The sequence below is a fragment of the Coenobita brevimanus genome, chromosome 100 (assembly GCF_032717465.1).
Source record: "Coenobita brevimanus isolate Jiangsu-jjx chromosome 100, ASM3271746v2, whole genome shotgun sequence".
NCBI classification, from domain to species: Eukaryota; Metazoa; Arthropoda; class Malacostraca; order Decapoda; family Coenobitidae; genus Coenobita; species Coenobita brevimanus.
In genome coordinates, this window is record NC_137053.1 from 1,177,369 (window position 1) to 1,204,631 (window position 27,263).

The 27,263-nt window shown below is 39.3% G+C and overlaps 1 protein-coding gene across 2 annotated transcripts in view; it reads right to left on the reverse strand.

The window, feature by feature from the left end:
* Positions 1-27,263, reverse strand: part of LOC145414708 (spliceosome associated factor 3, U4/U6 recycling protein-like) — a 156,945-nt gene that overhangs the window by 116,202 nt on the left and 13,480 nt on the right. Inside the window, exons 7-14 of one of the 2 annotated variants that reach the window (XM_080284234.1) lie at positions 26,972-27,160; positions 23,576-23,749; positions 20,391-20,565; positions 17,343-17,501; positions 15,678-15,837; positions 13,028-13,076; positions 12,015-12,338; positions 7,248-8,230 (exon numbers count right to left, since the gene is read on the reverse strand). In XM_080284234.1, the coding sequence (XP_080140360.1) occupies positions 7,440-8,230; positions 12,015-12,338; positions 13,028-13,076; positions 15,678-15,837; positions 17,343-17,501; positions 20,391-20,565; positions 23,576-23,749; positions 26,972-27,160 (2,021 nt within the window). In that variant the 3' untranslated portion in view covers positions 7,248-7,439. Of the gene's footprint in view, positions 1-7,247; positions 8,234-12,014; positions 12,339-13,027; positions 13,077-15,677; positions 15,838-17,342; positions 17,502-20,390; positions 20,566-23,575; positions 23,750-26,971; positions 27,161-27,263 lie in introns of both variants that reach the window. The other variant, XM_080284233.1, reaches the window with a different exon arrangement.

Here is a 27,263-nt window from a genome sequence, read left to right on the forward strand (position 1 = left end):
ACATATTTATGTTACCTCTACTCTCACCCACACTGGATAAAACAGTTAGATCAAAGTTTCAATCACAACCTTCCTCTAATATTTCTTTCATAACCTACTGTATATTGTCACCTTTAACATCAGTATCTAAATTGATGATGAGATTAGCAATTACAATACTCAAAGAAGGCTATGGCAAAGGCAGTGACATTCTGACATTAAGATATGTTAAAGCAGAAGAGGACAAAAATCTATAACAAACTACCTCATCCTCATTTCAATTTCTTAACCATGAGAAAAATTATCTATCTACAGTATCTACCTATCTATTGCCAGACGCCCTAATCCCATACGGGGTGGCCCCAAACAAATCGCCTCCACATCGCCCTGTCCGCCCACCATTTCATTGCCCTGCTTCCAACTCACACCCCCCTCTCTCATATACCTCTCCACTCCATCCTTCCATCTCATCCTCAGCCTCCCCCTCCCTCTCCCCCCCTCCACCTCACTCACATACACTCTCCTCATCAGTCTCTCACCCTCCATCCTCTCCACATGGCTAAACCACATCAGTGTGTTCCTTCTAACGCTTTCTATCACATCCACATCCACACCACAATGCTCCTTTATATCCTCGTTCGTCAGCCTGTCTCTCCATGTGACTCCACAGGCTCCTCTTAAATAACTCATTTCCACTGCTCTCACTCTTGAATTGAAAATTTTTAACTGATGGAGCTGGTCCACTCCCAGAACTTTAGTATGTAATACACAAAAATTTCATTAACTTTATAGTTAAGGATGTAGCAATGAGTCTCCTTGGTTACTGTAATTAGTGTTTTCATTGGACTGATCTAACACTCCCTCATCAATAATGTCGCTGCTTGATTTCAGTTATCTATTGCCTGACACCTTAATCCCGTATGGGATGGCTACAAACAAATTGCCTCCACATTGCCCTGTCCTCTACCATTTGGCTGCCCTCCCTCTAACTCACCCCCTCTCTCCTCTCTCTCTCTCTCTCCACTCCATCCCTCCATCTCATCCTTGGTTATATGATTAATGAAGGAATGAGAGTCCTTAGGCAATTCAGCCTTCCATGATTACCCGACTACATTGCCAGCTGAAAATGCTAAGGGAAGTTATCAGGTTCAAACAAATGCAATACAGTACCGCACTTATCTGAATGAGCTTCAGTCACTCTCCCTCAAGCAGTCAAGACTCCTTACTACTAGAGTTCTCCAGGGAGTCTCTCACTGCTCCTCTTGAACCAGAATCAGGCTGCCCTCTCTAGAACCAGGTTATCTTGATACTATACTGAATTTCATTTTCATCCACACGAACTGTGTGCCACCACAGGTACTCCACTGCAATGACTGCAGAAATAAAGAACAAATTATTTACATTCAGGGCAGAAAATTATGCAGTTGATAACACTAGTACTGTACTGTACTTCTTCTTCCTCCAGATTTTGCCTTATGCAGTTTATTTCACATAGTTTGGTGCCAGAACAAGATAATGTGAAATCTACTGGGTAGTTTTCCTTTCCACAGAACTTTGTGATGATCATATTCTAGTATTCACGTACTGTTACAATCCACATGATAACGTGAAAATTTAGATAGAGTTAACCCGTCACGTCCCGAGGTTTTCCGCACCTCTGACATCCCCCAGTCCCGAGGTATTTTCGATTTTTTTTTTTTTGGCTAAAACCTTCGCTTTTGGTGAGAAACATCGAAAATTCATAGAGAAATCGCTCACCTGAGGTTTAAAGTGCCCAATCCAGGTAGGAGTTCCTCCTTACCTGAGTGGGTTTTCTAACATGCTGGCACCAAAGAAAACGAGTTCTATGGGAGGGTAACTATTTTATCCACTCATAAACGATATTTATTTATTTACTTGATACGAATGTATATGTAGTATGACAGTATATTGGTTTTCAAGCAGTAATAAAGGCATTATAAGCATTGTTTCACTCACTAACTAATCACCATACCTGACCTATTTTTGCCACACTACCTGATCATTATTTCTGACTGTTTCTTCTTCTAATGCTATGTAAACATTGTCCTCCACATTGTCATCGATTGGGGAATCACTCTGGCCCTGAATAACTTTACTAGCCAGGTCACTGGTAACAGGTCCTTTGCCAAGACAATGGCATGAGGGGGGGAGGGGGGAGGTTATGCAGTGTAAGGCATTGTCCCTGCTTGGTATCTTGTACAGGAATAGAGGAAGGTGTCCCGTGTATACATACGAAAAATCACGTGCAAAAATTGAAAATTGTGCAAATTAGGTACCTTGCAATTGCACGACGTACTGGTACGTCGCCGGGACTGGCAAATGCAAATCGTGGTGACGTACCCATACGTCGTCGGGACGGGGCGGGTTAAAGTGTACAGTACAGGATAAAATTCATATTCTAATAAGTTTCTGTGACAGCTGAAGTGGGGAGTTATCGCTTTCAGACCTATAGCTGGTTTTTCTGACAATGGGTCACTCCCACAAAAAATAATGTGGTTGCATGGACTTTAATTAGCCACAGTTAGGAGAAGAGTCCTTGGTTATCATACTGCTTTTACTCTAACCTGGCCTAAAATTGCCATCTCTCCATCTTGCCAGGTTGTAGTAGCTAATGTACTTGATTAATACTAGAATATTTGTCACGAATGAAGTATTATGGGAAGGATAGAGCCATAACATAGCCTTTCTGCCAATCAGCTATGTGATACAAGTTACGAAAATGGAAATTTGGCCAAGTTATTGTGAAAGACCTTCTGTATGATCAAAAAGTCCGACTACACTTGGCCGTCAATGAACTGAAAGAGGGCTGAGGATCTTTAATTTTAGTCATGAGTTACGGATTTCTCGCTGGTTACTAGTCAAAATTATCATCTCCGTCTGACTACACTTGGTCATTAACTTAAAAAAAAGGGGCTAGGGATCATTGTTAGATGTGACTTGCAGTACCATATTTTTAAATTTGTGAAAATGAATAAACCTACACCTTCCAGAAACGGAATGTAGATGAGCAAGCATAAAATAATAACAGTAATAACATAAGGCTTTACCATACTCACCACATTAGTATCCAATCAAAAGCTTCCTCCAAAGTGATGGCTGTGGTTGCGATAGTAATGGTAGTTGTAGCATTGTGTGGTAGTTGTAGCATTGTGTGGTAGTTGTGGTAGCTGTGCTGGTGATAGCCCTCAGTAGCTAAATGCCTTGAAACCGGAAAGGGTGGCCAAAAATTATTAGCCTCCATTTCATTGTTTCTCGCCATCATGCTGAAAAAAATTCTTTATTAGCCATCACACAAAATAATCAGTACTAAAATATTCATAAACAATTAAAAATTCCACGCCCCAAACCTGAACTTCATACTGACCCCAAACACACAACCCACCCCAAACTCCATAATTATACAGCTCTGTTGCCCTTCTGTTGTCAGCTATTACGATTTCATTAATCTAAGTAATCTTTAAAACTACTGAGGAGTGCTTAGAAAACAAACTATATATAATCAATGTCTTCATAAAAGCACTTAATGCGAACAAAAAGGAAATAATATCTTACCAAACGTACAGATCCTCCACCTGCCACAGTTCATGCCAGACTGATCGAAGCCCGGCGATTCGGCGAATTCCAGCTCCCTCCAAATTCTTTCCTTCCGCTTGTTCCCTCCCCTAGTTCTCCCCCCCCTCTCTCCACCAACCTGCCTGTTTCCATCATCTTCCTCCTTTCACACCCTTTCTTTCTCCTCCCCTCCTTTCCTCCACCCCATTCCCTCTCCTTTTTCTCATTTTGCTTTCTCCTCCTCGTCCTTTCGCCTCTAGTCTTTCTCCTTCCTTTCACCTCTTCCTCCTCCCTGAAAAACACGCTTCCCTCATCCCCCCCCCCCTTCTTCCTTCCCCCTCCATCCCTCCTTCCTTCCACCCTCCCACTCCTTCCTTTCTCCCCTTCAACTCTTTCTTCCACTCTCTGTCGTCCTAGAACATCCGGTATTTTCAGGACATTCTCACACACACACACACACATTATCTATTGGATGATGGTGATGATTACACCAATATTAATGGTGGTATGATTTCAAACAAGATTACAGGCCTATTGCTCTCGCCAGCTGCTGGCGTAATTACTTGAACATCAACAGTTGTCTCACATGGCTCATAGAATCCAATTAACAGTTGCTGTCTAATCTCCATCATGGTTTTCGACATGTCTATTGTACCTTGAATCCTTTATTAGCTCTGGATACTCACATATGACAGGCCTTTCTCTGTCATGAGACTGTTCTAGCTTCCCCCCCCCCCCTTGAGGAAGCTTATGATGCCACTCTATAGTCTCACATGCACATGTTAAAGTTGCCATTAACACTCCTTCATGTAGGCCTTGAACAGCTGCAACTCAAGCCTGTTTCTTATCAAGGCCTTCATAGCACCAGCTACTTTTCCTTCCTTGTGTCCTCTACTTTCCACTTCTTTTGCACATTTTCCTCTCTTTTTCTATCACTGTACCTAGGTATTTAAACTCTCTCACCAATTCCAGTCTCTCTACATTCACTGTAGCATTTCAATCATCATCACTTTACTCTTTTCTATATTTACTCACAAGGCACAACGCTCACAGACATCTACAAAACTCTGCACTAGTCTACCAAGCTCTCATCAAGTATTTGCAAGTAGCACTGCATCATCAGAATACATCATTCCATCCATCATCCAATCCTATGTTGCTCTATGAGAAGCATACAGTAGTAGCCCCAAATTAAGTTGGTCCTGATATTTAACATGAGAGTGACCAGCCTCACTCATCCCTGAGTGGCATTATGTGAGCAATAAACCCCAACCACCCCTTGGATATAAACCTTCACTGGCTCAATCTGATTGGTGTGCCATAATTACCCACTAGACCACCAGGCACCAAAATTTGGTTATATGGTTACTACCCAGCATAGTCAATGGATTCTTGGTGTACAGGAAACCATTCAGCTTGACACTCAGTGTAGAGTCACCCACTGGTAGAAGGAAGAGGAAAGAATGAAGGAAGGATAGTCAGAAGAGGGAGTGTAAAGTCATCCGTAGGCAGAAGGACGAGGTTTGAGATACTCCATCCATCACCATTATTTACCAACACCATCCCTCTCTCCATTACTCGTGTCTTTAATCCTCTCATCACCCCATCCATATATATACAGTATATTGAACAACCATGGGGACATCACACAACTTGAGGAAATTTGCCATGTCCCTGGCACAGGAAAAAAAAAATCATAGTGTGTGTGTATATATATATATATATATGATTGTGCTGGCTCATAGATTGAGATGAAGTACCTGTGTATTAATTCTAAGGTCAACGTGTGCCAAAGTGTAGCTGTTAGTGTTGTGAAGGTATTTTTTTAGTAGGAAAAAAACAAATTTAATCAAAAACCAGTTTTATGGGTATGAAATGGAAGAGGACATGCTGGGTATGCAAAGTTTAAGGTCAATAACTACTATAGTTAAGCTACAACAAGCAAAAGTAATAAAGCTGTCCTCCTTGGAACACCTTATGACATATGCTATTCTTGTCTCAAAAGGGAGAAGGAAAGGGAAGTGGAGAGGATAATATTGCTTGGATACCCAACTTTCCACAAGCATGAGTTTATCATTTACCATGTCACTTCTAAGTGATTTTAACAGTACAGTATGCTAAAAGGATACCATTAAGTTCTGTCAAAAATCAAACATCATGTTGGTGAAATTGAAAACCACTGAATAAAACACAAACTTTTAAAAAGTTTCATAGCTCTCCTTTACACAAGATTATTATGTCATCTTTACAATGCCAATTAGCATCCCTGTACAGTATGTATACGTCTTTCATAAACTCTTTTTGCCCAAAAGTCATAATCATCATCACCTTGTCCCCATTCATTTCTTTTTTTTTCACCTGCAGGTAGGGTACAGTAAGCCATGAAAGGCAGAACACATGACAGTGGGAGAACTAATTAGCAGCATGGCCAAAGAAATGGGCCACACATTCATTCATTCATCATTCAAGCCCCCCAGATCCTAGCTCCACCTGATATACACACTTATTATGCAGGCAGTGTCACAGTTAACTATCTGACAGCGTTAATCCAATGACTATCAAATTAAAAAAGGGATGACACATCCAGGGCACACACTTCTCTATACAAAACTCACCTAGTCAGCTCGATCCCTCATCCGGTGCTCTAGCCTCACCCTTTTTTCCTTCACACTCACTTACCATATCTATCCACTTTCTTGGTCTACTATGCTTTCTCCCACCTTCAAACTCATTCAGATATAGTCTTTTCACCATTCTAGTCACACCCACTCTCTCCACACTCCATACCACCTATCACACAATACTGTACATCGACTCTAGTGTCCTCAAACTTCCTGTCATTAAGCCCCCAATAATTTTAGGAAAAATAACTCATAAAAGTTTAATTTATACTTACAGGGCCAATTTACTAGTTCCCTCAATTTCTAGTATTAGCTGTATGGAAAATGTTGTGATAATTTGTAATACATGCTTGATTTGCAGAGGGAACTGCCTGTACTGTATCAATAATTACTGTCTACACACTGTTCACCAGGAAATAAATACCGGTACCATAACTGTCCTTTCTTACCTTTGTGAGGACAAGGGTTCTTCACAACCTCTATTCATCTCTTTTATCTTGAAGACCCAGATCATAATACAATACAGTTAAAAAGATCTTTTTTTTTCTTTTTATCCATCATCCAATCCTATGTTGCCCCAGGAAAAGCGTAGAAGCCCGGGGCTAGGCAAGTTGGTCCTAACATGTAAGATGAGAGTGACCAGCATCTCTCATCCCTGAGTGGCATTACATGAGCAATAAACCCCAACCACCCCTTGGACATAAACCTACTCAGGTTCAATTCGATTGGAACGCCTTAATTACCCACTAAACCACCAGGCCCCAGGATTCCAGGGGCTTGAATGATGAGTGAATGGAAGTGTGGCCTATTTGGATTGGGCAAGTTTGTGCTGTCTGGACATTGCTACTCCTCACCCTGCCCTTGGGTGGGAAAGGAGGTCTAGATGATGATGATGATGATTACCATCCAGCATAGTAAATGGTTTCCTGGTGAACAGGAAACCATTTGGTTTATCACTCAGTGTAGAGTCACCCACAGGCAGAAGGAAGAGGCGAGAATGAATGAAAGAAAGACAGAAGAAGGAGTGTTTCTTTTTTTCCTCCTAAAAATTATCTGAAGACAAGGTATGCTTACTTTTCTCTTGCTGTAATGATGACCACATACTCAAAAATAATTTTATACAAGATAAATTACGTGTGTGATGCTGAAACCATTATAAAACTTTTTTCGTGCACACTTGTACTCAGGTACTATATCAGAAACTAAAGCTGAGTTTGCAAATAACTAATTTCATAGAAGAATATACTGCCAGCATCCTTCATGAATCTACTTCTTTAGAAACATACTCCTAAAATCATCATTGGACATTTTTTTTCCCTGGTGCTCTGAGGAGGAATCAGAGGTTTGTGATGGAAGTGAAGAGGCTTCCGAGGTACGTTGCAAAGCCCGTGGCATCAGACTGAACATGCCCTTTCGTCGCATACCATCACTCTTCTTAAGTTTGCTGCCAGCGCCTAATATTTCTGCTGCTGGAGCTGCTGCTGTTTTTTTGGTAGAAGGGTCACTAATGAGTACAGTTATCTTCTTCCCATCAAGAACCATTCCATCCATGGCTTGACGCACCTTCTCTGCAGTAGCAGCATCATCATACTCAATATAGCAGGTTCCCTTAGAGTGGCCATTACGGTATGTGACCAATCGTAAGCTTTTTATATTACCATGGAGTTGAAAAGCTTCCCGAATTTCATTTTCTGTCATGGAAAATGGTAGACCTCTCACAAACAGCTTTTCCTTTTCTTCAGAAGTTGAGTACCTGAATTTATGAGTGTGGTTTTCTGGATCATAGGGAGAAACATAGACAGGCCGTCCACTGATAAGGGCTCGATCAAGTTCTAAACCTTTTACAGCCCCTTCACGTGTTTTAAACACTAAATATCCAAACCCTTTGCTCCTACACTTGTAATCTTTCACTAGCCTGAAGTCAGCAATTTCTCCACACTGCTGGAATACTGGATATATATCATCCTTGTCAGCATGGAAGTCTAAGTTGCTGAGAAAGATTGTACACATGTCATCTCTGGGGTTATTCTTTGTCAGGACTCCACGCATCTCCTCCTCTGCTGGAAAAGAAGTGAAAGGAATATACCAATAACAAGTCATCTTTGTAGTACTAGCTATACAGTGATTCCTCATTTAATACATTTTAATACATTTTTCACTACAAAACTGTTCATTAACTTATGAGCCCTTTACAAATAAAAGGCCACTGTTCATTACCAAGGGGTCAGCTCATGCAATGAATGGTCAAGGCTGAAACAATTTACACCAACATTTATCTTCATATATCACTTATTTCTTTTAAACTGATCATGGACTAAACACATACATATACACCCAATGGCATAAGATACACACAGATATCATCTGCCTCAATGAACTTTCTTGTAGTTGAGAGGATAATTCTTGCTGGAACAAAACCCTCACTTAGAGCAAATTTCCATTTAGAAGAATTTACATGCAAAAGATGTGGCCATATATGCTTTGTTGAGAGGATAATTCTTCTTGCTGGAACAAAGCCCTCACTTAGAGAAAATTTCCATTTAGGAGAATTTACATGCAAAAGATGTGGCCACATCTGCTTTACACATTATTACATATATTACAATACCTGTATTACTGTAAAGATTTAGCGGCAAAATAATCATTTCAATTTTAATTTACTAAATGCAGTAATTTAAATTTTTAGGAACATCTGAATATACAATACTACATGAGGATTACTGGAGCTGTATTCCCAGGCTAAAGTGAACATCAACTCAGTGGATTGCAGGCTCAAGTTGCCCTTCTTCTAGAATCCACCATCCCTATTGAGTTGAGGGACATTTGCTTCATCAGGCAGGAGAACTGACCAGGTATATTGATGCCACAGTGTGAAGGCATCACTCTCCAGCACACGTCTGATAATTGAATCTAAGCAGATGATGACCGTCAGAACTTTTTTTTTTTTTTTTTTTTAAGTGATGAAAACCAGGAAGCAGCATGTAAAATCAATGAAGTAAAACGGATAACAGAAATGGATGTGATTATGAGGGTAACAAAGGAGAACATACGGGTAACTGAGTCAAGAAAAACTTTAGATTATATGTAGTAATGTGGACAGGCTGATAGCCAAGAAAATGAAACTGGGAGGCTACCTGAATGTTAAAGAGAAAAATCCAAGTTATATGTCTAATCAAAACTAAACTGAAGTGTTACCAATTTGAATGTACAATGAGTATGACTGGCTTACTACATATATATATATATAAAAAAAAAAAAGTGAGAATGATAAATCTTGGAAATAATGCGCCAACTAAAATGTGCTGGGAGTGAAAATACAAGAACATGGTGAGCACATTGGATATAGCTGTGTCTTAAGTGCCACCACTATCTAACTAGAGCATGGAAAGCTGATGAGAGAATCCCTGTACATGGTAGTGAAATGGATCCTGAGAAAAGGTTAACAGATGCTGACTTAAGACTTCAACTGTAAAGAGACTGACTGAGAAGGAATGGATGCAGGGAACAATAAAGAATCCTGGGGCATGGGATTAATGGAAATGGTGGTAGAAATTTTGCTCTACAACAGTATGTTACATTTTATACAAAAGAATAAAAGGGAATGATGAACCTTGATGGTGGACTTGATATTCTCAAGAGATTTCAAAGATGTGCGTAACATTTAGTACCAGTTCCCTCTTGGATCAAAGAGATGGATGTGTCTGTGAGAGGTATGAGACCGAGAGGAAAAACATAAACAGGAAAGTTACAATCATGGAAGAGCAAATATTGACTCCCTACAAACAATGACTGAAGTGGAGTGGAAATGACAAAGAATCCTCATGAGAAGCATGAAATTTTGATGAAAATAAACTGAGCGTGCAACAGTAGACATGTTTCAAACTTTGTTGGAAGAATCAAAAAAGGGAAAGCATGATTTAACAACAGATGTGGGATGGCATTTGAAATAATGAATAGAGTGTGGAGTAGATACTGCAAAAGAGCACAGAATAAATACAAGGAAGCAAGAAATGAATAGGCTATATATGAAGGGGAGAAGAAATTATCTATCAGATGTATATTGTGAGAAAAAAAAGAAATATTGTTCTAAAGGTCTGTTACTGACAAAATGAAAATAAAAGAGAACAGAATAAGACTGAGATGGGAAAATAATATACGAGATGGAAAAAAAAAATGACTGACATATAAACAGACTGAAGTCAGTATATTTGCTGGTGGAAGATCAATTTATTGAAAAGATGAAGAAATGACAACCCAACATATTCTGATATAGTAGTTGAGAGGAATGAAATATTGCAGATAATGAAGAATCTGGATAAGAGGAGAGCAATGGAACCAAAGGAGGTGGCTGAAGAATGTGCATACCGGCTGGTGTGACAAATCAACCATATTATTGTTCATTGGACAATGAAGAAGTGCCAATGGACTGGAAAAGAGTGAATATTGTGCTAATTTACACAAGAGATGACAAAGGTAACCTGATTAAGGATCCCTTAACAGTAAATTTTTTTTTGGGAAAAAAAAAAAAACAACAACTATTTTCTACAAAATAATAATTGAAAAACTGTTTGGATTCAGGGAAGGATCATCCTGTGTCATTAATCAAGTAAGTCTGTATTGAAAAGTGGCAGACACTGTACAAGAAAGGCATAGAAAAAGGAAAAAAATATATATGAGTATACACAATCCCTCTTCTGTCTTTCTTTCTTTTATTCTTTCCCCTTCCTTCTGCCTATGGGTGACTCTACACTGAGTGACAAGCGAAATGGTTTCCTGTACACCAGGAAACCATTTACTACACTGGTGGTAACCATAAAACAAAATTATGGTACCTGGTGGTTTAGTGAGTAATTACAGTGCTCCAATCGGATTGAGCCGGTGTAGGTTTATATCCAAGGGGTGGTTGGAGTTTATTGCTCATATAATGCCACTCAGGGACGAGTGAGGCTGGTCACTCTCATCTTAAATGTCAGGACCAACTTGCCTAGCCCTGGGCTCTAACGCTCCTCATGGGACAAAATAGGATTCTATGATGGATGGATGGATGAATGAAGAGTCACAGGAACAGATGCTGGAAATCATATATAGTGGCAAGAAGACCTTAGGAACCTAAGTTCCTCAACAACTATGTCAAAAGAAAAGTTATCATAAAAGATCAATTCAAAGAAAAGAAGACGAAAGAAAGGCTTAGAACAGAGATGATGAATTACAACTCTTGGAGGGAGGAAGGGATCACTTGCCCTGAGTAAGCAGAGGATCCAGATCCAAGGCTATCAAGATGTTTGCAAATGGGAATATATACCAGAGAGCAGAGGATCCACCTTTTTCTCTCTGCCCACTGTATGGTGCAGGTAAAGAAGAAATGGGCAATATTCTTACTCCTATATGGAAGTAGAGCAAGTACTGGTATAAAAAAAATAGTAATAAAAAATAATGCACATTTCATATGGTACATAATGAAAGAGCACATTAATCTATTCCACGAATATATACTCATGTGCTGGCTATTGTGATTTTCTTTTTTTCTTTTTAATGCAAAGAAGGAACCAATGGCCAGCAACCCACAAACTGTTCCCTCCAAGAAAAAATAAAAAAAACAAGATAAAAGAGAGATTCAAGATCCGTTCATTTCGAGATGCCTGAACACATGGAATTTTAAAGACTGGAGATCATAGGCAGTAGGAAATACAGACAGAGGGGGAGAGTTCTAGAGATGACCTGTTGCATACATAAAGGGCTGAATTATTTATTATGTTAAGAAAGATCCCTGGACTCTACGAGACTAACAATTAATAGGTTTAGGTTAAATAGCCTACTAAATACTGAACATAATTAACTGACCTTTTAATTTTTTGGCACATTCATCATCAGAGATCTCTGCCTTTCTCTTATTTGTGGAAGTTTTGTGTGTAGGCTTGTTAGTGGGTGGGGGTGAACCAGCCGTGTGGTAGCCAGGAGGTGGTGCTACATCACTACGAAAGCCTGGTGGTGGTGCAATATCACTTGAGTAGCCTGGTGGTGGAGCGACTTCCTTCTTGCTTTGATGAGATGAACGAACATTGACACGAAGGCTAGAAGTGGCTGAGGCTGGTGTAGAGGTATCCATGCATTCTACTGTGTCACTTGACCTGGAACTTGGCTGTACTGCAACATTCAACTTTTTAGCTGGAACATGAGTTATATGCAATTTTAATATTCACTCTGTGATAAGCTACTGTATTACTGATATTCATTTTACTCTCAAAATCACACCAACTTTCTATATGAACCTTCATTACTCAAGACACACAGTACAAAGCATGTTACTAGAGCTAGGATTTTGTAATATAATACAGTAAATCTTTAACAGATGCGTTGAGAAATTTTAAAGTATATAAAATGATCCCCTCCACACATGTAAACCCCTACTAAAGATTTCTAGGAGTGCCAATCTGAAGTGACCGGCTCCTGCAGTTTATTGGCTTTATGTCCACATGATATGGGGGTTAAAAAAAAAAGGAACAATAAAGAATTTATCATAAATCATTACATATGCTCACTGTCAGCAGCCATATAACAGCTGTTGTTTATAATATATTTGAGAATCTTGGTCACGACTTCCGTTTTTGGTGTTACCTACATCACACTTTATTTTCTGACACTATTCTTCTATTGCTTTTTATACACTTCATAGTGATATGTTATATGCAAGAAGTTTATTTTCAGCCAAATGCCAATTCAGATTAACAAATACCTGGTTATTTCTCTTTATACCAGAGTGTTATCACATCTCTAGCTTATGGGAGACACAAACCTAACTTTTGCTCTCAACTGAATACTGTACTCCAAATTACAAACTTTTCTATATGAAATACCTTTTGTTTGGCTGGCAACTGGAAGAGGAGGCTTAAACACTTCAGAGTCCTGTAATTAGAGAAAATTTACAGTTTTCAATCAAACAAGAATAATCATTGACAGCCCAACTTCCATGCATTTCAAATACACTCTTACTGAATTGTGTTCTCATTAACTGAAAATTTAATGTCTGAAATTAAAGCCCATTCCAGTAATAATAAAGCCTGTCAATAATGATCTAAGATGGACTGGAATCAAGGTAGGAAATCCATTTACCAATCTAGGTCTGGCTGTTTTACATACATATGTACGTATATATTGCATATGCCTATACAGTAAGACCTCACTATAACGGACTAATTGGGGCCCAAGCCAGTCCGAAAAAAACAAAATTCCGATAAAAGCGACATCCGGACTTCCCCCTGCTAATCCGGACTTTTTCCGATATATCAGACATTAGTCCGGATTGCACCAATGGTTTTTAAACTGTCTTCACTACCACTGCAGTACTGTACTGTGTTATACATTCAATACATTAATCAAATGGTATAATATATATAATAATACTGTACTGTAAACTGATACACGTGTCTTTTATTTACCTTATTGTGGTGAACATAGCTGAAGTGATCAGGCAGTCCGGACTGCTTCTGGCTTTATCAGACAGTTTCCGATATATAGGAATTTAGTCTGGTAGCTCCTTAATTCCGATAAAAACGAATTCTGGTCTACTGAAGTCTTGTATATCGAGGTCTCACTGTATATATATATGTATGTATGATGTATGTATGAATGTATGTATGTACAGTAAACCCACATTATACGATGCCTCTTTATACGATATTTCGCTTATACAGTGTCAAAATTTTAGTACCCTATGCCCACTATACAATGGGAACGATTTGCTACAACAATGGATCATCCGCGGCTCAGTGAACAGCGAATGTGCAAACGCAACAAAAACGTCCTCACACTGTCAGCATTGGACCACACACACTTGTCCACCAGTCCAGCCTCATTAGCTAGCCCTGCCCAGCCAGCCAGTCCTGCCCAGCCAGCCAGTCCTGCCCAGCCAGCCAGTTCTGATACTGATGAGTGAGGGCTGTGACTGTGAGGCCGAGTCAGGACAATTCGCCGTCAGGATGATTCCCCATCATTTATTTACCTATCATTTTATTTAGCAAGTACACTAGTTTTTGAATTATGTAAGTTATGAAAGTGATGGTGGTTTATTGTTTATAAAGTAAATGTAAAATATGGCATCAAATCATGGGCATTAAATGAAAAATAATAATACAGTATATTGAAACGTGACTCAGCTGATTTATGATCGTTCCTTCATCTTAGCATAAGGCTACATATGAGACACTGGCATTTATATAAATGCCTAATTACCTTAAGTGAACGATCAACATACTTTGGAATTATACGAATAATCTTCATATTACGTCTGTATAAATGTTTCGGGACAATTCGCCATCAAGTCAATTCGCCATCACAACAATAACAAGACAATTCGCCATTGGGACTTTTCATCGTCAGGATGATTCCCTGTCGTTTATTTTCATATCAGTTTATTTAGGAGTACACTAGTTTTTTAGTACTGTACTTGTACCTCTTCAAAGTCGTTTTAAAATATACCCAGGATGTTGTAGTACCAATGGAAATTAATGAAAACAGCTATGGGTGATGCTAGAACATAATTCAAAGTCAACTACAGCAAGGTAGAAACAAGTTAAATACTGTCTAAAAGTGCAACTTACAAATGATATCCAAAGCCAACGCTATTGAATGAAAATAGACTTTGATAGATCCCTCTGAAAATAAGTTATTAAAGTATCAGTTAATCAGTAATAAGTTTATTTATAGAATGACAGGGAATTGTCCTGACTGGGAATGTCCATATTATGACGGCGGATTGTCGACTTCATGGCGAATTGTCTAGGAATCACATAAACAACCCTTGCTTGCTTCAGTAAAGGTAAGAACTACTGTATACTGTAGTTTTCATGTTTTTTTCTCTTTATTCACTATTAATGTGTTACTTCAAATGTTTAAACATAAGGATATTTCATGTATGTGAGTGCTAAGGTGTGTGTATGTGAGAGTTTAGGCATGTCTGGGAACGTATCCCTATTGACTCCATGTTATAATGGGATTGCTATACGATGGATTGCTTTACGATGGGGTTTTCAGGAACGGAACCCCATCGTATAATGAGGGATTACTGTATGTATGTATGTACAGTATGTATGTATATACATCGTTCTCAATTTTGGAGGCTCCAACATGCTTGTATATATTGGCCTTGGTCACCTACTGGCAGCTCTCCATGCTGCTTGATCTCCGACAGAACATAAACCAAGAGCGAAGGCAAAAGAAACAAATTATCTTGGAAGTGAATGTCAAGTCTCATGGAGGGTCAGACAGATAAATGAGTAGACCTGTGGGGAATGTACTGTGCAAGCTAATAAAATGGAAAGAAATGAAGGAATTACCTAAGTACCCTGTAGAGAGTTGGTTATGACATGCAAGCAGAGGAGACAGGGAATGTGTATAACAGTGGAAAGAGACGAAAACAAGAGAAACTGAGAAAAAAGTGGAGGAATAGGTGAAGGAGAGTGAAAGGTTAAGGGAGGAAAGTTTATTACTGTTCCAATTGCTGCTCACTTGTAAATCACTGCTGTTCCTATTCTCTATCCAATCTTTTTTCTTTTCTTTTCTATTTGCTTTTTCTTTTGGTTTCCTTCCAGAACTGCTATCTTTTCCCACTTTCTCAGCTTCTTCTTTCAAAGCATCTTCTTCCCTCTTTTTTGTTACAATCACCATCCTGTGGGTATAAAACAAAGACCATCAGGACAATTTTCTCAGATGACTTTCAAAATATCTAAAAGGGATGGGTCAAATTTTTAAAATCATTGCTTTCCTGGCAAAGTCTACTATCTATCTGTTTCATAGCTTTTCAGATAATAAAACGGATTCTGCCAATATATAAGTCATGTACAAGAGAAGCATATGCTGGCAAGGAACTGACTAGCCAGTCTAGTATGATAAAAACCTACCTACTATGAAATCTATAAATTTTATTACTCTAGTACCGGTACTATAACATGCTGCAAAAATAAACTGCATCTACCAGGATACCTGTGGGTTGGATGAAGCAATAACTGGAAATAAATAAATAAATAAATAAATAAATATAAGCTGTAGCAGTAAAATGTCTAAAAATATCATTAATAATAAAGAAACTACAAACTTTTCCTACTTAACTAAGGCAACATGCCATAATAGTAAAAACAACTGCATCGAACTATGGTAATTTGTGTAAAACCAAACTTATATCCTAACATTCTTAAAGCAGTAAAATAAGGAGCAGTGGGTCCCTACAGATAGCTTGCAACACTGAGTGCTTACTATTTTCTGCCAAGAGCTTTGGACAAAGCCTCCTAAACGGATACTAATAGCATTCTCACATGCAATCCAAAGACAAAATGGAAATTCAGGGATAAAAAGTTCTAAACTACAGTTGCCCTCACCCAGGCCTCTGTATACTGTTGCTGTGTGCAAATGGGCTAATATGATACTGGCTTACTGGCTATTTATTTATTTAAAAAAAAAAAAAAAAAAAAAAAAAAAAAAAAAAAAAGTGGGCACAAACAAATCGCCTCCATGTCACCCTGTCCAACGCCATTTCACTGCCTTGCTTCCTGCTCACACATCCTTGTCTCATATACCTCTCTCCATTCCATCCCTTCATCTCATCCTCGGCCTCCCCCTCCCCACCTCTTCCACCTCACTCGCATACACTCTCCTCATTAGTCTCTTGCTCTCCATCCTCTCGAAATGGCCAAACCACCTCAATGTATTTCTCATAAAGCTTTCTATCATATCTACATCCACATAACAACGCTCCTTCACATCCTCATTTGTCAATCGTTTCTCCATGTAACATCACATGCTCCTCTTACATAACTCATTTCCACTGCTCTCACTCTTAACCAGTGTCCTTCCAACAAGCCCCAAGCTTCACTTCCATACTTTACAGTTGCTATCACAATACTGTCATGCAGTGATTTTGTTACTTCTATGCTCACTTCACTGTTACTTATCACCACTTTCAATGAACCAGCAACCTTTCTTCCCTGTTGTACCCATTCAAGCACTTCACTATCTAAACTTCCATCCTTACTCACCACACTACCCAAGTACTTAAAGGCACTCACATTTTCAATTCCCTCATCATCCAGCCTCACTGTACATTCAGTGGCTTCACTTCTCTCAAAGAAAGAAAACATTAAGTTTTAAAAAATAAAATGTAATGTACTCACTACTAACCTATCTTCATATCTCCTATGGAAATCTTCCATTGACTCCAAGGTCCCGGTTTCTTCTTCAAAACGGCGGTATGAAGTACCAATCACTTCCACCCAGTCCCACACACGTTCAATTGCTCGCCTGAAGAGTTTGCGACAATGCTTCTCAGAACCGTAACTCCTGAAAATAGAATAACAGTTAGCTGCTTTAAAAAAAAAAAAAAAAAAAAAAAAAAAAAAGTGGTCTTTGCAATGTTCACATCTATAATGAGTGATCTCTTCACCTTTGTATTGTTTTTTAACAACTTCCTCTCTATAATACAAATATGAAGAGTGGCATAGATCTATCTGCACCTGAGAAACTAGCATTCAGCAATCTTACCACACCACCTTGGCATTTAAATGGTAATGGTAGGAAAGATATTACTTCTTGCATCCAAGTTTTCTGGTTGTTACTCCAGACTCGTGTGAACATGAACTCCACTGGACTGCAATAAATCATTTTTTTCTTTCTTTTCTTTTTTTTTTTTTTTTAAATGCTGAAGGACTTTGTATGATCCCTGCGACAGGGGAAATCAATATTAACCACGTGTTCCCTGCATGTCATGGAAGTAACTAAAATGGGTCTGTAAAGAGGCAGTAGCCTACTTATTGTTTATAAAGAAGGGACGAGGGGCATCACAAATGAACAGACCAACAACTGATAGGCAAGAACTAGATGATGGACTGCTAAGGTCCTTCCACACAATCAGTGGGCACCAGTCGTGTTGGAGTATGGTACTGTAAAGGAAAATGCTTGGAGAATGATTGTATGAAGACTGAAGCACCATCCCAGCTTCTGGCCCTCTGTTTTCAGCACGTATCATCACCATACTTTGAAACTGATGAGCAGCGAGTTTGATCACCACTGGTGCCCGGTTATCGTGGAACAGCCTTTTCAGTCACAGATGATGATATAGAGACTGTGCACATACTTGAAGATACAACGTGGATATATGCAAGCTGAATGAGACCAATGTGAAGGATAAATGTCTAACAGATTGCTGTATATATGGGGTGGAAGGGGAATATATTGGATTATGGATCAGTCATATCAAGTACTGTATGGGACTTAATGAGAGAATACATAAATGGGCAACTACTGATCTGTTCCAACAGAGGACTGAGTGGCTACAGAGTTTTGGGAGGCTATTAAGCATACATGGAAAAGCTTTGACAGAAGTGTGTTTTTATTTTAAGATACGAATGGTAAAGTGGAAAATGCAAGAACACATGGGATGGTTGGCCACTGAAGTGTAACCAGTGAAGTGGATCAAAATGGTAGTGCCTTGGTGGACATTTGTACTGGGAGGAGTTCGGTAATAACTAGGACCTTCTTTTGGCAAAAATGATAAACTCGTATACATGGAAAAAGGTATGGAAGAGGGGAAGAGGAGTTGACTGAATATTACGCATTGACTGATTACGTCTGGATGCTTGAATGAGGAGATCAGACTTTGCTACTGCAATGTATAGGGAATGAGAGGTGTTATGTCAGATCATTTTCCAGAGGTATCTGCATAAGTAAGTGTAAAATGATGGTTATCATGAAAGAAGGTGATTCCAGTGTGATGTTACAGTGAATGGAGAGAGAATGGAATTGGTGAGAGGTCAATACCTAGGTACAGTGACAGAAAAGAGAGGAAAATGTGCAAGGGAAAGCAGAGTGACACAAGGAAGGAAAGCAGCTGATGCCATAAAGGCCTTCATAACAAACAGAGGCTTGAGTGTTGCAGCCGCGTGAGGTATAGCTATATGACGGAGTGTTAGTGCCAACTTTAACATGTGGATGTGAGCCTATGGTGTGGCATGAAAATGAAAAGTCAAGAGTGAGGGCAGTGGAGAAGGGATTGCTGAGGAATTATATGGAGTACAGAGAGTGGATAGGATATGAAATAAAGTGATTTGTGAAAGATGCAGAGAGAGGAAGTCTGTGGACACCAGAATCGAAGAAGGTGTACTGAAACAGTATGGTCATGTGGAGACATTGGATAACAATAGGGTGGTGAAAAAGGTATATCTGAGTGAATCTGAAGGAGGGAGGAGGTGAGATAGGCCAAGGAGAAGGTGGAGGGATATGGTGGATGAGTGTGTAAGGAAGTGAGGTATGGAAGTCGGTGAGGCTAGGGGACTGACAAGAGATCGAGCTGGCTGGATGACTGTTGTGAGAAGAAGTGCATGATCAGAGATATGGCACCCCTTTTTAACGTGACTCCATTGGATATGTTTATGTGACGCTACAGAATGTGGTGAATGTTTTTGTTGTATCAGATACAGCCAGGATTCCAGGGACTTGAATTATGAGTGAATGGAAGCATGACCATTGAATTGGGCAAACTTTGGCTGTCTGGATGTTGCTACTCTTCACCCTGCCCTAGGGTGGGAAAGAAAGTCCAGACGATAATGATGATGATGATCTGCATAAGTGATATTTGAAAAGAGCAGAGATTGTCAGAAAGAAGTAAGATGTTTCAAAGACAGTATCAGGTTCCAATAATCTGGTCTAGTCCTAGCCATCTACTGCCAGTACATCACCTGTCATCTGGTGAAGTGATCTGGCAAAGGTGCAGTGGCCATACAGCAACCTCTTCCTTAGCTCACCAACTAGTAATATAGTGATGGAACTTGCCATTGAGGCAGAGAGAGTTCTATTCCATTTAGCCTGGTCATGGTTAACTTGTGAGGGGATAATTTTTCAACTTGTGAGGGGATAATTTTTCAACTTGAGGGGATAATTTTTCAACTTGTAAGGGGCTAATTTTTCATCTTACTGCTAAGAAAGAATCTTGTCTGGTATGGTTGCCTATAACTAATACTCAATGATTACTGGCATACAAAAGCTGTTTATTCAACTGAGTTAAAACACTAGTATAAAAATATATGGTACCACATTCAGATTTTCATATTCTTCTAATTAATGAACACATTCTTTTTTTCTTCTTCAAAATCAGTATTGTTGTACTGTATATCCTAAATTAGGTTCTCTGCTACAGCTGGTGACATGGAACAACAAAAATGAACTAGTACTTACCTTTCTAAATTAATAAACTCAAGCCACAGGTTTGCACTTTTGAAGTTATTGTTGCGCTTCATAATTATATCATTCCAGATTTCTCTGGCCCTCTCTGGGTCATGAACATATTCAGCTTCTATCTGAGCCAAGAAACGAGGAATTTTGCTCTCAATGTCTCCTTCTTCACCAAAATCTGTAAGGAGTGCAAATATTCATTAGATAACTATGTATTTTACTGCTTGGCAACATCAAAATTTAGATAAGCAAAGAATATAATTAAAAAAAATTATTGAACATTATGCTATGAAAAATAATAGTCACTGAACTTAATGGCATTTTAAGCTCAAACGTTTATTTGTAAGATTTTCCTATGCAGTACTATCATGCTAGGAGATAATGTCATGTAAGCTGACATAGGAAATTGGCATAAGTATGTGCATTCAAGTGGGAGACCTAAACTAATAAATTAATTGACGAATATGTGGACTTTGTTGTTGCTGCACAATCCTGGTCTGACTGACTGGGAAGATCTGTCAACAACAGCTATTCAAATGCCTCTATGGGGTCATCTCATTGGCTCCCGACACAATGTAGACTACAGTATGTAAATGAGATAACAATTCCCTTCATCATTCAGTAAACTGATCCTATGACAGTATGTGCACTCACTTCAGTTACCTATATTTTTGCACAAGCACACAATCACAGCTTTCTAATCCACCGGCAACACTCTGCTGATTCAGACCTTTTAGCACATACTGTACAGTATAACCCAAAATTTTCATTCCTACTTTCTCCATCATCTTTTACTATGTCAGCAAATACTGTAAATCATCAACACCTGCAGCATTCCCATTCTTCAACCTTTCATAGTATTCTTCAGTTCTGCATGTCACTGTTCAAGGGCTAGCAACTTATCACTTTCACCTAATGTATAATTATGGAGTCATCATCATCATCATCATCATCTGGACCTCCTTTCCTATCCAAGGGCAGGGTGAGGAGTTGCAATGTCCAGACAGCACAAACTTGCCCAGTCCAAATAGGCCACACTTCCATTCACTCACCATTCAAGCCCCCAGAATCCTGGCTCTACTGGATACGCCAAAAACATTCACCACATTCTGCAGCTTCACAAAAACGTATCTGATTGAGTCAATTATGGAGTACGGTAATTAATTTAACCCCGTGCCCCTACATTTCTGATGGGGAAATAAAGAACTAGATGAGGGATGGGTAGAAAACAGCTAATACATAAATAAAAATTATCAATTTCTCTAAGCAACTGACATGTTTTTTGTAATGCAGCCTGTTATGTAATTAGCTGTCATCTCCTAGTTGGAAAAAAATAAAAGTAAACTACAGATCTGTGTTGTCTAATTTCACAAAATATGTGGGTGCTGGAGAGAAACATCAACCCACAATGGTAACGATGCACCCAGATGGAGATGCTGCTAAAATGCACAATGTCCTTCAACTCTCTAACCCACTCTCACCTCCCAAAATGAAGATGGTGGACTGCAGTATTAGTTTCCTGCAGATCACGGGGTTCATGTCCAGATGAGACTGGGTTGTAACTACTAGGCTACTACTACTACAACTACTCCTACTATTACTATTATTACTCCTCCTCCTCCTACAACTAATACTACTACTATTCCTACTGCTATTATTACTACTACTATGGTAATATGGTGCTACTACCACTACTACTGCTACTGCTGCTGCTGATAAATGTGCTTGCTTGTATGGTTTGACCTTTGACACCATGGCCCATAAACCCTATTAAATGCCTAAAACAGTTTAATAAAACAGGCACCCCAGTGTACTAGCCAAAGAAACAACTGTACCCTGTCTGAAGTAAATTAGTGAAGAAATGAAACATTGACACAAAGTTAAAAAGTGTCTTTGGATGGAATAAAGTAAGGTAGATAAAAATATCTGGTGAAGATTATACATACTGATATTAGTTTGGTATCAGATAAAATGATGAAATTGGCAAAACAGTATACCATATGGACAGTTCTTACCACAATCTCTGTCCACTGCTTTTAGGAGGTGATACCATGTCTTGGTGAGCCCTACTGTCACCCTTTTGTCATAAACACTGTCCCATGCAGTCTCCTCCATTCTGCACATCTCATCATCAAATACATCCTACTCCTGATTCTTCTGGCTCTATACTCAATCTTCTCGGGATCCGTACTTTTTTCTTTCCCTGTCCCTCCTCCTTTTCAGTACTATATGACAGACACACAACTTGTGCTGTGGGGCACACTCCTCCCACCAATTACTTTCACATCTTTAACATGCTTCCAAGATTATTTTTCTACCTAAGACACATCCAAGAAGATTTTTCTACCTAAGAAACATTCAGTATGATTGCTAGCAACTCCAAATTCTATGTAATCAGCATGCATGGTCTTTCTGTAAACACTGTATTGAAAATAATCATACAGAATGCATCAATGAATACATGTATTCTCTTGCATACAGAACTCCCAGTGCTACATTCTGGCCCACAATGCACTCTCATATCCATAAACTTGTTCAACAATTGCAATTCAGAAATAAGATGCTCATCCCAAAACTCTATCTTTCATCTCTTCACATAACCCAACCAACCAGTTACATTTAATTTTCAATAAAAACTTAAAGAGCGGAATGTTTCTCCCAGTTTGCTACAACACAGTGCTATTATACTTCTAACAGTCATCTTTTCAAAAGCTTCATTACCCGACCCCTCCTACATGAGGTGTTTCTTTCATGCTGCATAAAATAATCTAGCAGCAGGTAGAATGAAACACAAATAACCTCCAGCGATGAGGATAATAGAGACAATTACTACCGTACTCACTTCACTACTAGAAGCCTCTCTCAATCGGATTAAAACTGTTTAGGGATAATTGAAATAGCAGTAGCAGTAGCTGTAGCCCCAAGTTCATCTGAAATGTGAACCCAGCAGACTACAGGCTAAAGCTGTCCTCAGGCAGTCCACCATCCTTCACTTCAGGTGATAGGAAGAGAGATGAGGTACACTTGTATAACCGGGCACTGGAGTCACTCAGGTATGCATTTTGGTGTTACCACAGAAAGGCATCTCTCTGGCAATAGCAAGAACAAAATAAAAAGGGTACCACTGTTGTGGAAGGGTTAAAGTACACCCCTGTCATTCCCATATCTGTCTCCTATACTGTACTTACATTTATCAATAAAGTCTATAGCCTGTACAGCTGCAATTCTGAAGAATGTCAGCTGTGAGTCATGTGGCTGGTCCCACTTAATCTGCCGTCGTAAGAATACCAGGTAAGCCATCCACATGCATGTCGCATCACTCCCAGATTGGATGCCACACCCAATACCTTTCTCCAGAGCTCCTAAAGTGCAAAAGAAGAAAAAAATAACATTGACTTCTGCAGTGACTAAAAAACATGAACGAAATGAAGATGAATACTTTATGGTGCTACATGTGGATTCAAGTTCTAAACAATTCAAGATGGATTTCATTGGACAGAGTATGAAGTATGCCACAGTACTTTCATATAGGAAGTTTATACTGTACAGAGAACAAATATGTTATTGCTTGATTTTCAGAATGAATCTCTAGACTGCAAAAAGAAGACGTCCCCTGAGTACTGTCTGATGGAGCAGAGCTGATCTATGCAACCCCCCGCTGCAATGGATGTGAGTGGGAGTGTTTTCTGTAACCTGTCGGCTATGAGTTTCAGAGGACTGTATCTAGGTGACAAATGTAGGGCTATGACCCTTGGCAAGGACCACTTCATTCATACTACGGTGGCCAAGTGAGAATGAAACCCAGCTACTCCAGAGTGAATGATCCCGACTAAAGGTCATTCCAACACAGGTATGTGTAATGTACAAGGCCATCTATAACACATGATGGCAGGAAGGGTAAACTATGAGATGCTGAGCAATAAGACAAGAGGATAATGACTTCCCCCACAATAAGCTGCGATCTTCTTGAAAGTGATAAAGCGTTTATGTGCAACCAGACTATGCTACCTGCACAAAGCACATTAACTGCTCATCAATGAAAAACAATGAACATAACAGAGCATGTTGGGTACAAAAATGATGTGAGAAACTCAACTGTTATAGACCTCTCACAATAAATGAGAAGCAAGAGGAAATCAACAATGTCCTCCCATAACACAGCATATTTTTCCAAAATAAAGGACACCAATCATTCAAATCAAGAAAAAAATACCTATCAATGATCTATCAATAGATCTATCGAGGCTACCTATTGCCAGACACCTCAATCCCAAAAGGGGTGGCCACAAACAAATTGCCTCTATGTCGCCCCGTTCAATGTCACTTCACTGCCTTGCTCCCAGCTCACATCCACTTCTCTCATACACCTCTCCACTCCATCCCTACATCTCATCCTCGGCCTCCCCCTCCTTCTCCTCCCCTCCAACTCACTCGCATTCACTCTCCTCATTAGTCTCTCACTCTCCATCCTCTCTCCATGGCCAAACTACCTCAATGTATATTTCCTAACACTTTCTATCACATCCACATTCACTCCAAAGTATACACAGCATATGCATACATACATATCATACACATATACATTTCTCTCTCTTTCTCTCTCTCTCTCTATACAGTGGATTCTTGAATTTCGATGGGCATGGGTACCTAAAAATCACCGCGAAATTCAAATAATCGAAATTTAAATTGAACTTCTTATGGGAAAAATTAGTTTGGATCCGGGGCCTCTGAACCAAACTACGTAAAATCATGATTTTTTGCCCAAACCCCCTGTAAACTTTATAAACTATAACTGTGGTTAAGTAACTGTAGTTCTGCACTGTATTGCCATACTGTCAAGTGTATACTTGGTGTATCTCTGCCCTTTCCTGTATTGCCATTTCTCCTTTGGCTGCGAAGATTTAAAGGTGACAGGCTGCTCTTGTCCATTACCACTGCTACCCAAAGAACCACCCGTGCTGGCCATCTTGAAACAAGTGAGTTGTGACAAAAATACAAAGAAAATACATACAACTAAATTGCAGTGAAATGCACGTCCATACATGGAAGATACAGGCTGAAAGTGAGGCACTTGGTTGTAGAGGGCTGGCTGCTGGCAGGACAATCGCAAGATGGCCGCCGACAAAAGAACATCACCTTGCACATGGCTTGTTGTTGGTGCCTACTCCCACCCGGGGGCTCTTGTCCTTAAACAACATGACTTTTTTTTTTCTCTGTCTCTATTGTTCATTTCCATGTTGCTCCTTATATTCATAACTACTGTACTTCTCTTCGTTTCAGTATTCTGCCTACTGTATTCGCTACCACCTGTGATTCATTTTGTTTTAGTATTTCTATTATTGATACTTTCCCTTTAACTTCTCTTGTTATATCTTCGAGTTATTAAAGTATTGACTACTAATTAATGATACTGTAGGTATCACACCCTGGAATAGTCCAGGGTGTGAATTGTCCTGACAGGAAATCGTCCATGTTTTGATGGGGAATTATCTGACGGCAAATTGACGATGTTGAATTGTCTCAGAACCTTATCATCGTGTGCTCCACATATGAATAACTGATGTTGATTTTCATTCTCTTCTTGACACGTCACATACGATATTAGGTTAGGCTCATACTTTTTCTTATAATTTTCCTTCACTTCTAGCATTTTGGTTCGCATCAAAAATATTATCTTTGCTTGTTTTGGTTGGAGTCTGGCCCTGAAAGCATCGAAATACGCGACTTTGCATCGAAAAGTGAGGTAGGCAGACCACTCCAAAATGCATTGAAATTTGATTAATCAAATTCTGAACTATCAAAATTCGAGAATCCACAGTATATATGTATAGTATATAAACTAACAGCAAGAACTGTAAGGCACAGTTAAACACAAGGCAGAAAACGAACAAAATTCAGTGGTGTAGATGCAGGGTGTGTTGTAAGCATTTACAGTGCAAATGAATGATGTTTTGGTAATCCCACTCTCAAGACACCGCTGAAAAACAGAACCCACAAATGTTACCAGGAAGTTTACACTACAGACACTCAGGGAGCATATTTACACTCTTTGTCTCAGCACTCTTGGTCACATATGTTCTCCTCAACCTCCTCTAAGCAGTCAGATTGACCTCTTAATATCTGGAGGGAAAGAGATTTACCTTACTTTACAGTGGGAGGCTACACAGAACAAAGGTAGAGAGAAAACTGTATAGAAGCCAGGAAACAATAACAGTAAAAATTTTTTGGAGGTCTACAAAAAGTGGATTCATACATACTGGAGAACAATGTGGTTTCTTTATGTTCTGACTAGGCTGCAAGTACCCAAAATGAGTTACTGGAATATGAAGAAACAAAAACCTTTAACTCTTTCCACTGCATTCCTGAGAGAATGGTGAGAAACAGGAAGAATGGAGGTTTGTGTAAGTAGACTATGATTCTATTAAACCTCTATATTACTGATAACAAATAATTATACTGAGATATTTACACTAATTAAATTTCAGACTCTTTTACCCCCAGCAATTATAACCATCACAAACTAAACACAGCACCTACACACTTTGCCAACTACCGTACTGTATGTAAATTATAGTTACTCTGACCTTTAATCTTAGCAGCAGTAGCCTCTTCCTGTCCCTCAACGGCAAACATTTGGAGAGCTGTAATGTGGAGCTCACAGAGAACAGCTGACCAGGGACAATTTCTCTGACTCCGTTCACATACTGGTAAGACCACGTAGTCCATTCCCGGAAACTGATGCATAACAAATCTGACGTATTCTTCCCACAGACCTGGTAATGCATATGATATGTATATAATAAATTCAAACTTAACAGGAGTGGAGCTGAGCACAAGGCAAATTAGCAAAATACACTGGATGGTTGTTTATCCAAA